At 34.1% G+C, this 13,664-nt stretch overlaps 1 protein-coding gene across 1 annotated transcript in view; it reads left to right on the top strand.

Annotated features, from left to right (window-relative positions):
- The first annotated feature begins 6,095 nt into the window (after nucleotides 1–6,095).
- Nucleotides 6,096–13,664, top strand: part of LOC120330001 (secreted frizzled-related protein 3-like) — a 35,324-nt gene continuing 27,755 nt past the window's right edge. Inside the window, exons 1-2 of the mRNA XM_039396812.2 lie at nucleotides 6,096–6,541; nucleotides 9,050–9,221. Of these exons, the coding sequence (XP_039252746.2) occupies nucleotides 6,182–6,541; nucleotides 9,050–9,221 (532 nt within the window). The 5' untranslated portion in view covers nucleotides 6,096–6,181. The remainder of the gene's footprint in view (nucleotides 6,542–9,049; nucleotides 9,222–13,664) is intronic.

The raw sequence follows: 13,664 nt of genomic DNA, 5'->3' as shown, positions 1-13,664 counted from the left end.
TTCGGCATGAGATTCGGAATTGAGAGAATCTGTTGTTAGTGAGTTCTACACAATAAACAACTTGTTCTTAAAGTTATTAATTCGGCCACTGGTTTCCACTTAAGACACACATGAATGATAGAAATATGCATGGAAACGTCAAATCAAAAATAAATACATCGTAGGCGCCATATGTGTGTGGACGTCGTTTTGTATTTTCTCAACACGATATTGTCGTCTCAAGAGTGTGTTATCTGTATAGGTTTGTTGTGCTACCGTTCTGTAAGCTTGTATTAAAGATTAAGATTGCTATAGTGTTTGCACAATATTGCTAATACAATTGCGAGAAAGGTATTGAAAACGTTCAATATAGAAATTCCATTAACAAAATAGTGATTGCCTGGTCTGCTATCAAATCCTGTTTATTAATGTTTAGCTCAGTATGGATCACTGAACTAACTGGTAGAGTGGTAGTTAGGGTTAATGATAAGTGCCCGATTCTAAAATGTCTTTATCAGTGGATGTGAACTGGCTTGATCCGAGTTTTGAGCTCTGAAGATGAACAGGCAATTTGATGTACTAGCTTACACAACAAAAGGGTTTTTCCGTCCTGATTTTTTGCAAACTTATATCAGTTAAGCTCTATATTACAAAACGCGCTCTTAATTTCAGTTTTGAAAATCGCTTGATTTAGCCAAGAAACTCGATGAATAGTCACACATGGGAGTGAATTACTAAGTGAAGATGAGAATAGGAAAATAGCTGATCGAAGTATCGAATAGTGAGATGGTTCAAAGGATAAGTATACGTAAGAGGGTCACATTGAAAGTTATATATTCTGGTTAAAGTCTGTTTATACCGGGTCCGGTGCAAGACGATTGTCTTACAGAAGACAAATGATTCAGATTAACATACCAGAAATTGATTTCAGGTTCTTCAAATCCCAGTGTAGAGGCAGAGATGAAGAAGAAGAGTTGAGTCCTTTTGCCTCTATTTCTTAGGCCTACATGTTTACAAACTTTAAAGGGCATAAATCACACATTAACGATCACAAAAATGAGTTTTATTTATTTCCCTGATAATTTGGCACAAAAAGTTTGGAAACCGCGTTCCTAGTTAATGCTGGTCCAGGTTTACAGTCTATGTTGCAACTACATTATAAAATGTAATCAAAATTCAAAACAAATTTTCGAAATGGTGATCAGAATAAGCTTCTTTGTTTTTATTCTAATTTGTCTATCAATATTGTTAAATCGCATATAAATAGTTGAAAGCCTTTGAAGCGGTTAAAAGTTATGAGAATGGTTGTTTGTGATCGCGTAAGGATTGAGCACGTTGCCTATTGTATATTAAAAAACCACGGCCTGAAAAGCATATTTTAGAAATAAATTCCTTCAGGTATTTCCAAGTAAAATAACTCGTAAGATTTAGTCTGCGCAATGTTGTGTAATGTTCATTCTGAGCTTTAGGTTTGATAGCAAAACGATTTAACTTGCTATATCTTCTGATGTGGTAAATTCCAATAATAATTCGTTTACACATATTTATAACGTTCAATCGGTCCACCGACACAAGTCTGTTTCCCAGACTAATTTTGGCAAGAGCGATATCGACACGTCGCTCAAACGTCCGCGGCCACGTCTACTGTAAAACTACGGCTAAAACTCCACATAAACGCGGTCTGGAATTAATAAGAAATATTTGTCTTCATGTGGGAATCTGAGTGACGTTGTAATATTGTTATGAACCACAATAAATATCGAAACTTCTAATGTGATAAACTAACACTTTTGTATATGTGTATTAAAATGATTAATATGGGATTGTCTAAAATATATATTTATACAAAGCCCATTTAAATGAAGTAAGGGCAAAAATGACTTTCGCGGTCAATAATGTATAGGCAAAACGTTTGAACAAACTGACGTTGTTGTTGTTATCCTGATTTTGTTTGCCTACGACGCCTTTAAACTTGAACAAGTACTGCTACTGTGTATGTCCAGGGCCATCGAAATGTTTAATAAACAAAATTTAAAATATTTTTTTTATTAAAATTGTATAATATAACCGCGTTTTTTTTAATGTCAACAATGTATTTATAGTAATCGTCTGGTATGACTTGGCTTTTTTCATAGGTTTTCTGTAAGTTTTAATTGCCTCATTCAATCAACACTCCTATGTATTGGTTGCTGTGCTAAGCATTAAATGACGCACGTGCGACTTAATATAGAACAAAAAAACTATTCAAACAAGTTATGCTCAGATATATTGAATACATAGTGGATGACTCCCACCCATCGTTCCGAGGAAACGCAACATTCAACATTGCAATAACTTTTACCCGAATACTCATTTCAGTAAAGTCTTTGCAATTTAGAAAACACTCGGGTGTAATGAATTGGTTTGGCAGTTCCGGAATTAAAAGATTCTTCCAAATATAGAAGTGCCTTGCTTGCTCGTGGTTGCTCGCTCGAATAAGAGATTTTGTTTGTAGTGAAGGTTTGTTGGTAGTCTCTGATATAAATATATTTACGTTATTTTACACTATTTTAATATTAGCGTCCACTATTGGAGATTAATTCTTACTTTGCAGTTCAAAATCGCTCAAGTAAATGGTCACTCTGAAAAATATATTAAAATGTAAAAAATCATTCAATGTCGAGAAATATAAACTAAAAGCTGATAAAACACAAAAATGAATTCCTGAGTGATATTTGATAGTGATGAATGATTATTCGTGGCCTGATGACGTCAATATGACGTAAAATTACAATTTCTTAAATCTTTGTAAATATATCGAAGTTATTAAAATGCGATGGGAAGTTTTATATCAGAAATGATGTATTGCTTAAACTGTAATGGTTAGATTTTGTGCAAATGAAGCACGTATTATAGATAGAATTCGATTAAATTGCTTGTTTTCCTTGGATGACTTTACAATATCTTTTCATTGATAAATTCCTTTAAATAATTGAATTACCTTGAGGTGATTTAGGAAAGAATCAGATCTAAATGCTTTTGCCATTTGTGTCAATTGGTTTATGAAAGAAGATCGCCTTTTCAGTGATTCTAAAGTATCATTTTGTACCTTGATTTCATCGGTTGATAGTAATCAAACAAAACTTCATAATTAGTTTGGTGGCATTTTCCCCCAACGTTCACTTCACTCATAGCATCACTGTTTATGAAGGAAGGATTTACATATTTATCCCGGGGGAGAGGAAAGTCGATAAGACGGCTTAATCATATGGCGAACCACGGCTTCTCGTCCGGTTACCGGTCCAGGTCGGGTATAGGATTAGTTAATCAGTTATTTGTTTTTGGAAGCATGTACTTGATGTTGGAGGAAGCCGTAACCGACCAGTGGTTACGTGAACCACCCTGGCGAGGAGTCCAGCAATCCTCTCGCACATGATCATCCCCGCATGATACTAGTTTCTGTTGAAATTTTTGTTTAAATAAAGCTGTTTATTGTTCAATTAATGTAAGATCGATATGAGAAAGATCTAATTGAAGATTTATGTAAATTTTATTTCTTTTTTCTAAATTTTGACGTGGCATTAGTATAGCCCGTCCCATTCAAAACCAGTAAAGCTATGTGTTGTTTCATAAATGTAAACAATCATTTTAATGTAAACTAGTAGAGATATCGTTCTAGTAAATTAGTTACATAATGCATTTCTTTCATTGAGAAGCCATGTACAACCGTATGTTACCATGAGCTCATAGACTTCTCTGTTAATCGAAGCCTTATATCCTTATTTCCCAATCGATGAGGAATTCCTTACAGTAGAGGAATTCGGTCGTTCTTGGGGAGAAAATTTTTCTTCTTATTTGACGTAGTATTATCAATATTATTTAACTTTTTATTATTATTGTAAAACTTATTTGTGCACACATTACAAACTCGGTAAAACTGTACATAACCGAGATTGCGACTTGCGTGGGGATCTTATGCACAGTAAGCAAGTATAATGAAGTATATTGGATCTTTTATCAAATTTGCGCGTTTTCAGATTTCATGCCGTGATAACTTTATCTTTCTTTCCCTATATATTTACGATAGTGTTGCTTTCCATAATATGCCCTGATGAAGTTTTTTTGAATAGAAGTTCTAAACGTCGGCAAATTAAATCGTTTTGCTAACACCGATTGTGCTTTATTTATCTTCGATAGCAACATCCCTTGTTGCGACATATTGTTGCGGAATGTAGCTTACTCAATTCACCAAACTATAAAAGAAGCGGTAAACTTTGACTGCGAACAGACATTGTCTGTTCTTGTAAATCCTCACAAAATTAACACCCCTATTAACAAAATCACATAAAACACTGTTTCCGACTTTTGTACTTTTATCTCTTATACTATCAGTAACTAAACTAGGGATTGAAGTTTACGATTGCTTTAAAATAAATAATTGAACGTGACTGTGGTAACGGTTCTGTCTGGGCGAGAAATTTATTTAGCTGTTTTATTTGATAATACAAGCCCAAATATACCTTGATTTTCCGACTTTTGTTGAGAAAGTCACTTTTCCTGAATGGTCTTTATTCATTTTCCTTTTATATACGAAGTTTTAAAAGCTCAGAAAGCTAACTAACTTTTTCTAGTAAAGAATTTTGACTATAATCATCAAATTTTATCATTCGTAAACCCTAATCGACACTTATTTTTTTATCCAATCACCGAGCACAATTTTATCAGCATGCACAATTAAAACTGGTTATCTGGAATGTTGCCGTTCCGAGTAAACAAAATGCAAAAGTTACTGTGAAGAAAACAGTTTACGATGTGATTGTTTTGCAGTGCATGAGAAACTTTTATTATCTAGAATTTTTATAGCACAAGGTAAAGTATAGGACTTCCGCCTTGAAAACAATAGTTTTTTCATTCGGAAAGAGAGAATAGGTTCAGATTATCTATCAGTAATAACTACATATTTCTATGTAGTATGCTTATATAGGTATCACATGTGTTCACTTCCTTCGGAAGTCCATAACTCGTTCCTGAAAAACCTTGCTTGTCTATATTCAATGTTGAATCCAGACAGGAAAAATGCCGTTAAAAAAACGAAAAGACATTCTTATACCTCGATGTAATCATAATTTACGCTGAATTTTGGGTATTTATTTTATGTAAGTTCGTTTAATCCAACCTGTAAAACTACACCTAAAATTAAATAAATTGTCATTGAAAGGCCGAAGAAACTTGATGGGATAAATCAATTGAGACCTCCTGAAGTATGCGCACCAAGATGGCGCACAACCTGAACTTAGGTTGTGTACCAGGTTAGGGTTCAAGAAGTGAACACATGTGATACCTATATAAGATACCTATATACTTCAGGAGTACCATCAATTGAATAGAATAAATTATTTGTGACGTCGTGGGAGTGACAATCTGTTTAGTAGAAATGTGATTTATGATGACGATCCATACAAAATGTTAGTCTGACTTAATTGGCATGGACGTTTTACAACTTACAAGACCGAAGCCTTCCTCGATAAGAACAATAGTAACACAAATCCTTCCAAAAATAGTGGATTCTCTCGCAGTGAGGCGTATCTACGTAAAATGATGCTCATGGCAAAGTTTAAAAATGCGTCCCCTTGATATTTGTTTGGCAATTTATAATGACTATTATTGCATTGAAATACTTGTACGTTCTTATTTGAGTAAAAATACGAGTTCAGTTATTCCCAATTTGAAATTATTTTATTATAACCTTTTATGATCAATACTTTTCGCCGCCCCCCTCTGTTCAAACGGCACCCTAGTTACGCCACTGTTCTCTTGTTCTAGTGCCTGATTGTATACAGCCTAGCTCGGAGAGACGACGTGAAAACGCTGTATAAAAATTTGTAATATTTCGTTTCTTAGAAATGTTTATGCATAAATGGGCCTCCCTTGGCAGTGTATAAATTTCTGTTGGTATCGTTCTCGACTCCTAAACCTTTTTCTCGAAACTTTTATTTGCTTTCTCTCTTTATATACGGAGAGTACCTAGAATATTTCTTTATTTAGTTCTGTTAGATAGACGAGCGAAGTCAGGAGCAATTTTCAATAAAACCGTATATAAAGATCCCATGGAAATGTTTTTAATAACCAACAGTATTATATTTTTAGTGATACTCAAGAATTTGAATTTTGTTGAATCTAGTGTAAGCCAAGCACTGAAGATTATTTGCCTGTATCTTGCTCAATGAGACCGGGAATTACAGCAACAATCGGCCGCAAAATGGACTCAAATTCGCCGCAAATGAAAAATTTAAACTCGATATATAGGATTACATTTGGATTTATACTTTTATTAAGTACTCATATTGGACACACAATTGCAACAAAATGTGAACAAATAACGGTTAAACGTTGTATGCGGATGCCTTGGACATTAACACATATGCCAAACTTGGTTCATCATTCTTCCCAAGAAAATGCTGAATTAGTTTTATCGCAATTTGAGCCACTATTGAGCATACATTGCAGCGTGTACCTCGAGTTCTTTCTATGCTCAATGTTTACACCGATGTGCTTCCATCACGAAGGAGAATTTCCAAAAATTGTGAGTATGGTTGATTCATTTGAAAAACGATTTTGATTTTTGATGTATTCAGGTATTATGGCTCTCAAAAGACAATTTTCAAACTAAAAAAATTGAAGTTTTGTTTAGGTATTCCATGACCTAGCTGTACGTTAAAGTTCACATATATATTTATTAAAATTAACTATACAATCAACTAATTTGATATGCAATTATTAGAAACTTTTACGATTATTTTATGCTTGAAATTTCTATCTAAAATTCAAAATTTTATTGTCTATTTTAATTTGAGGAGTGGAGGAGATGATTTTCAGGCTGTCGAATTTTCTATTGTAAAAGTTTTAAATTAAGTTTAGGTGATAGTAACAATAGCAATTCATAGACCTGAGGAAAAAATAAGAAATTTTTCAATACCAAAATTAGAACTGGGTGCGGTAAATTGGGAAAAGGCCTCTGCATTGCGCATTCAATGTATACACCAAACAGTGGTGTAGATATCAAGTCTGAACATGACTCGAATCAAAGTATTTTTTTATGCCAGTTTGCTAAAAACAAGCTTTGAACTAAATGTGGAAACAAGACTAGTGAAATAGTTAGAATTAACCCGTAGTGCACGAAGACTTTTGCGTAGGCTCTACGGTTTTGGTAAAAATGCAAATCTTTAATAAGATTTGTATATAAAAGGCTGAACGTTTTGCACAGTTTAGGAAGTTTGAAAAATACCATATTTTTACGAGTGCCACATATCCTTATTTGCGATCGCCCCAGAACGTCCTACATAATGCAATCCTCGTTCTTTCTAATGATAAAATGGCTCGAACATGAATTTCATCAATAAACTCATATTTAACGAAATTAGAAGCTTTCATCGTCACGGTGAATTTAAGATCGCTCGCCTTTGTTTACTGCTAATCACACACTCTTATTTTATTTTGACGTAGAATACACAGTTATGATGTACCACATCACGCAAAAAGATCATATTTCAAAAATATGGACGGTAAATACATTTTAAAGATCCAAACCTCACCTGTTAAACAAACCATACCGTTGTATTAAAATGCAATTAATGCCTGTCCATAATTTTCAATAGATTGAGTGACTACTTGAAAAACAATCAGCGTGAGATAGAAACGCGGTTAACCACTTTGCTATTATTTACAGACATGACTAGACATTTGTTTTTATTTTCTAAGTGAATTTCGCTCCGAACAAGGTCTTATACAAGAAACCACTGATATCTCAGGATATTTAAGGAGTTACATTTATTATTCATTTAGAGAGACCGACATTTTTTGGGTCGGCATTGCCTACACAACTTATTACACTAATTTAAAAGCCTGGCAACATAATCGTAACTATAAAAAAAAGTCTCAAAGTTTAAAATTGAATCATTAGACATTGGTCACGAATCACGATTGAACAAATCCTCGTGGTGTTGTCAAACTTCGCACATATTCCAATAAGTTGTGTGAGCGCTACCTAGCCTGACAAACTTTTTAGATCGAAACGGAGGTCGAGCATTCAGTAGGTTGTTCGAAACATGAATAGGTGAAACGACCAGGAAACAAAAGCATAGTAAAATGCGACGGCGAGTCGGCGACCTTCGAGGAAGTTGAGTGAAATAAAACCTATTCTGCCCATGAATATAAAGCTGCACACACAAATGTGATACCGTTTATCCTGAATGTCTTATTCCATTGTTTTTTTGTTATTGCTGTGAAAGTAAGTCTAGTTTCCGCCTATATACGCGTACCAGGTTTTATGAAGTCTTGCAAAAATGAAGAGGTGAAACTGTTCTTAAAAACGTGATTGAAAAATTTAGTTAGCAACCGAAGCATAACTCAAAACCTCATTTCTACTAAAATAATTTTGGTGAAATAGTATATATATATGGATACAGACAAGTCATTGTCCCGTTTAATGAATACACAACAGAGCGTACGGAATTCGTGCGGTTCCTCGTCTTATCAATAATGTCAACACTTATTTCTCAATTAACATATTTTTGTGGCAAATGGAGTTTGTAATAGAAACCAAAATGAGAAAACGATATACGGAAAAAGCTGGAATTCATTTGAGTATATTTGCGTATTTGTTTGCCTTATATGAAAGCTGTGGACGCAGCAAAGAAGGAAAAATCCACATTTCAGTCATGGTTTTTTCATACAACTGCATTATTATGACTTGTTTGTGGGCGAACATTGTACAGGAATGGGGAGCGGGTCTACTTGGTTACCGTTAGGATATTTTTACAATCGAGAATTATTGATGCTTTAATTGTCAGAATACTGTTATTCTTAAATAAGTGTTTCAATGCTGTCAAGTCAAGCTATATTGATCCGAATGAAACTTTGTTGGATTCCCTTTTGATATTTTTTCAAGGTTCCACTTTAACCATCGGAAATTATTGGAGCGTTATTATTATTACTTGTCAGAATACTGCCATTCTAAAATTAGTGTGTCAATGCTCTCAAATCATTTAATTTGTTTGAAAATCGTTGAATCATCTATTGTTATGTTTTTCAGGTGCCACCGTGCCGCAAGATTTGTCAGGATGCGAGGAATAGATGCGAACCAATCATGCTCAAGTATAATGTCACGTGGCCTGAGCAGTTATCCTGTCACGACCTGCCGGAATATCACAGAGGGATGTGTATTGAACCAGACGCTTTCATTCAAAGACAAACTGAGAGCCCCGGTATGTTTTAAATTTTTGTAAAATGTATCTTATATAATAATGTATTTATTAATAATTTGATTTAATTTTAAAGTTATTTAATCTCAGTGGTCTTAATATAAAAATCAGGATTCTACAATTGTTTAAAGTACATAGAACACAATGAGGAGAGCGGGAAGCAATGCAATTGGCTAGGTTTCAAATTCCCATACAATAAATTTCATTGGGTCCGTGATCCCAATATGATTTTACGTGTTGGCAATCATTAATGAATAATTAATGTTATAACGTAGTTAGTTGAGCTTTAATATAAGATTCGTTAAGAAAGGTTCGCAAGGACCTGAGATCAAAACTTAGTAGAAAGCGACGGACACGAAATAAAGTGAATCTTTTTCCAGCCAGATAGACAGAAAAATTGAACTTACAGAATTGAAATTCCTCAGTAAGTTTGAAATTGCTCTGCTCATGATTTAAAGTTACACACGCAAATGTGGTACAATTTATCAGGGAATTTTTTACGCCGCCGTATTTCTAATCATGGACATAAAAGTAAGAAAAATCATTTTGTTTCTATAAGAGCGGGCTATCCATATTTATGTTTTTACATTTTGTGTCCATGAATTTAAAGTTACACACACAAATGGGTACATTCTATTCTGAAATTGTTGAAACTAATCTTTCCCGCGTGTCATCGCTCTTGTACCTGTGAAAGTAAGCAAAACAATTTTGCCTCGATAAGAGTAGGTTAGCCATATTTCAGTCTCACATTTTGTGCAAGTTCACTAAATATTACTAAGTAACCAAGTCGACCGGTAACGATTTCAAACTTTGTCGCAAAACAAATACTATGACAATAAAAGTCAGGAAGTTACGGATACGTACTATTTGTTCAGTTCGTGGTACAGACGGTAGCTCAAATAATAATCGTAGAAACGTGCTGCAATCAATAGAGTTTAGAAATAACGTAAAATTGAATATGTTAAGCATATCGTATTGGTATATTATGTTCGATGATAACCTTATTTTCAAAGGTGTCTATTTAATGTAGTTACTTTCAGACGTGACATGGACAAACCACGGCCCGCAGGCCAAATTCGTCCCGTTGGGCAAATCAATCTGGCCTGCTGGTGCTGCCACAACCAAACTGAAGCGATATTTTGATGTTTTAGCCAACATAGCTCAAGGAGTTTGTTGAGAATGCAATTAAATTTAATATTTGCACAGACTTTGTTTTCCACTTTTGCTTTTGTGATACTGTAAATATTGTTAATGAAATGTAACTTTTTACGTCACACTTACATGGCCCGCCAGTCTAGGTGGGCAAGGTTTTTGAACCAGGGGCCAAAATTTTATGATTTAGACTATCAATAGCATATGCTGATGATAGTTTATAAGTGGATACCAAATTATTAAATAAATATTGGTGACGTCATTATTATATTGATGACGTGCAAGCAAGTTCAAACAAGTTCAATCGTCTTTTCGAATTTTTAAATAAAATCAAAGATCGATATTTTATCACCATTTTGAGAGGCTATTTTTCTTTCATCATAGCGTTTCTTCATTATTTCCATTTCTAATTATTTTTTTGGTTTGTCAACTGGTAAACACTGTAATAATTTGCAAATGCATTTAGTTATTTAATGAGAATTATACTGTCATCATACAGAAATATATCTTGACCTTGGACCCAGATCCATAGACCAATAAATACCATTTTATGATCTTGAGTGAGAAATGTTTGACTATAAGATTTTAAATACTTCCTATCGTAAACTATTTTTAGAGCACAGTTTGTCTAGTCCTAGAGGTTGAACCATGGAAATTTTATCGAACTATTTTACGTCCAATAAAAAGCAAATTTGGTACTACAAATGAGGGGGTGGGGCAACATTGGCGCAAATATGGCTTTCCTTTTTATTCATCCGATGTAATTCATGTGTTTATTTATTTTTGATTGACAAACGAAAATGTGTTTTAGTTCCGTCTAAACCACAAACGTGATACATTTGACAGCAGTGATCGCTGGAACTTCATTCAAAGGATTACGATTTTACGTCAGCCTTTTACTGTACGTATGTCGTTGTATATTTGTCTCAAAATCGGTCCAAATTAGACTAAACCAATTTAAGACATCGCTAATGTTGGTCGTCACTAACAAAAGTTTTGTTAAGTGGAAACGCTCCTTCAAAGTTTTCACATCAAATGGTGGGTTTAAAGAGAACACCCACGTTACACTCTGGGTTATTGTTTTGTTCGTAGTTTGTTTGTTTTGTGGGAAGCTAAAGTTAAGCCCTCACACACGAATTCAATTTTCAGGAGATTAACGATGTTTGTATATTGTAGTATTTGTATGTGGTTTACTGTCCCTTACAAAATCTCAGATAAAACACTTTTTCATCAAAATACAAGATCTGTCTCAAGTCTGGCTAATTTTATTAAAATAAATTTCGCTTTGTGGAGTTTTCTTGCGTCTCAATGTTTCAGGGATGTTCCTGACTTAAAAGTTTCAAATATCATTTCAATCAGTAATCAAGTTTGCAAGCTCAACTTATTATATAGACTGATAAATGGTCAAAAGTAGTGACTATTCCATCAGTAATTTTCAATATCAGATGAAAGATCACGACCTAAATTTTTAAATTTGGAATAAAAAGTCCCCCCCGGATTAAAAATAGTATCTTATCCTTACAGTGTGTATATAGTTTCAGCATAAGCGGTGAAACTTGATCTTTAAACAGAATATGGGAGAGACCTAATGATTCATAAAGTAATTTTTTCATTTATTTTGGAAACTATTGACAGCCATACATTAACAAAAGTTTCCCAAGAAATCGTAAATCAAACCCCATAGGAGATCAAACTTTTGACCACAATTTCAGCGAGGTATAAAGCGGTTTCCCTTTTGTTTAAAAACAATTTTTCTTTGCGTTTGATCTTAAGTTTTCGCGCACGACTGCGTCATGGGTCAACAAATCGCGCGCCCTGGACTGTCATTATGTATAGTACCTAGATTTTTGATAATGATGGGTTTAGGTCTCCTCCTTTTGCTCGTGGATTACCCCTCTAAATCTTGCGAATGTCAAAGCCCATTTCCTCATTAAAGAGTTTTATAAAAAACTAGTATGAAAACGTCATAATATTTTGGTATGAGTATATTATTACATCAAAAAGGTACAAATTATCGCCAAAAAAGTTGAAAGAATATGATCAAACAGATGGCCTTTATTTCTGAAAATTTTTTAAATTTGTGCGTATTGAATGGAAAACCAGCGGACATTTGATGCACGCGATATCTCACGAAAGCAAGATTGAATCTGCTCCAGATTTTGCATGTGCATTCATCATATGTCGTACCAAAAGCCTATTGATTTATTTTGGATGAATTATGTCGGATAATTAGCGAGTTATTAATTAATTAGTGATGGGACACAAGGTGTCACTATGGAATTCACTATGGAATTCTTCGAATTTTCTCTTTACGAAAAATTAAATTATCGCTTCATAATAATGCAAATGTTGTAATAAAAATGGTAAGAATCGCGTTGTAATAAAAGTTATTCTGTAATAATTAGGTTTTCTACTTTTGTTTTGGAAAAATCTCTTCATAAACTATCCATCCATGTACGCCACTGTGTCACGCGAACAGTTGGTAATGATTTTCATGCTTATGAACATGCGGTTGAAATTTTTTCCGGTTCACAAGACAATGAGTTGTGTATAAACTAAAATGTTTGGCAAATATGCAGAATTTTCAATTATTGTAACATAATTTGCGTAAATATGTCGGAATTTAAAAGCATTCGTGACAGTAATTCCGTTATATTTTTCAAAAAAGCAGGTCGGTTTGCGCACGGACATGTAGATTTATAACTGAATAACTACTAATTTTGTTATTTACAGCGGTGACGAGAGTTTACTACAGGCGTTAATACATAAACCAAAAATTGATCCTAAATTTATTATTGTATCTACACAGATTTATGTGATAACAAATGCTGATGTAGGGCGCTTGTTTTGTAACAAGTAGCGTCAGTTGTATGTTGTTCGTGTTAATTTTGATTTTTTAAATTTAAAAACGGATGGAAGTTCTCGACGTGGGTCGAACATTCCAAGGTGCATGGACGAAAAAGTATTTTTGTCCCGTATGCGTTCTAAAACCAGTTTGCTCGATATGCAGTCAGCATCGCAGTTATCAAGGGATTGAATGTTAAACTCGTTACGAAACATGTCATCAAAAATTCGACCTCGAGACCCGGGACTGCGCCGGAGCTCATCTGTGCGACAGTGAAAAACGTGTAATGTGCACGTTCGAAATAACATATTGATGTGGGCACCTTTATTTAAAATGCATTGCACTTAGAATAAATTTTGTATTCGCTTGTAAGATCGTTATTTGGACGACGTACCGAAGGCAAGTTGCCATAAAAACATAATCATTCACATTGATAATAATAGGAAATA

The sequence above is a fragment of the Styela clava genome, chromosome 12 (genome assembly GCF_964204865.1).
Source record: "Styela clava chromosome 12, kaStyClav1.hap1.2, whole genome shotgun sequence".
NCBI classification, from domain to species: Eukaryota; Metazoa; Chordata; class Ascidiacea; order Stolidobranchia; family Styelidae; genus Styela; species Styela clava.
Note: the sequence above shows the minus strand (reverse complement) of the source record. Positions and strands in the feature narration are given on the sequence as shown.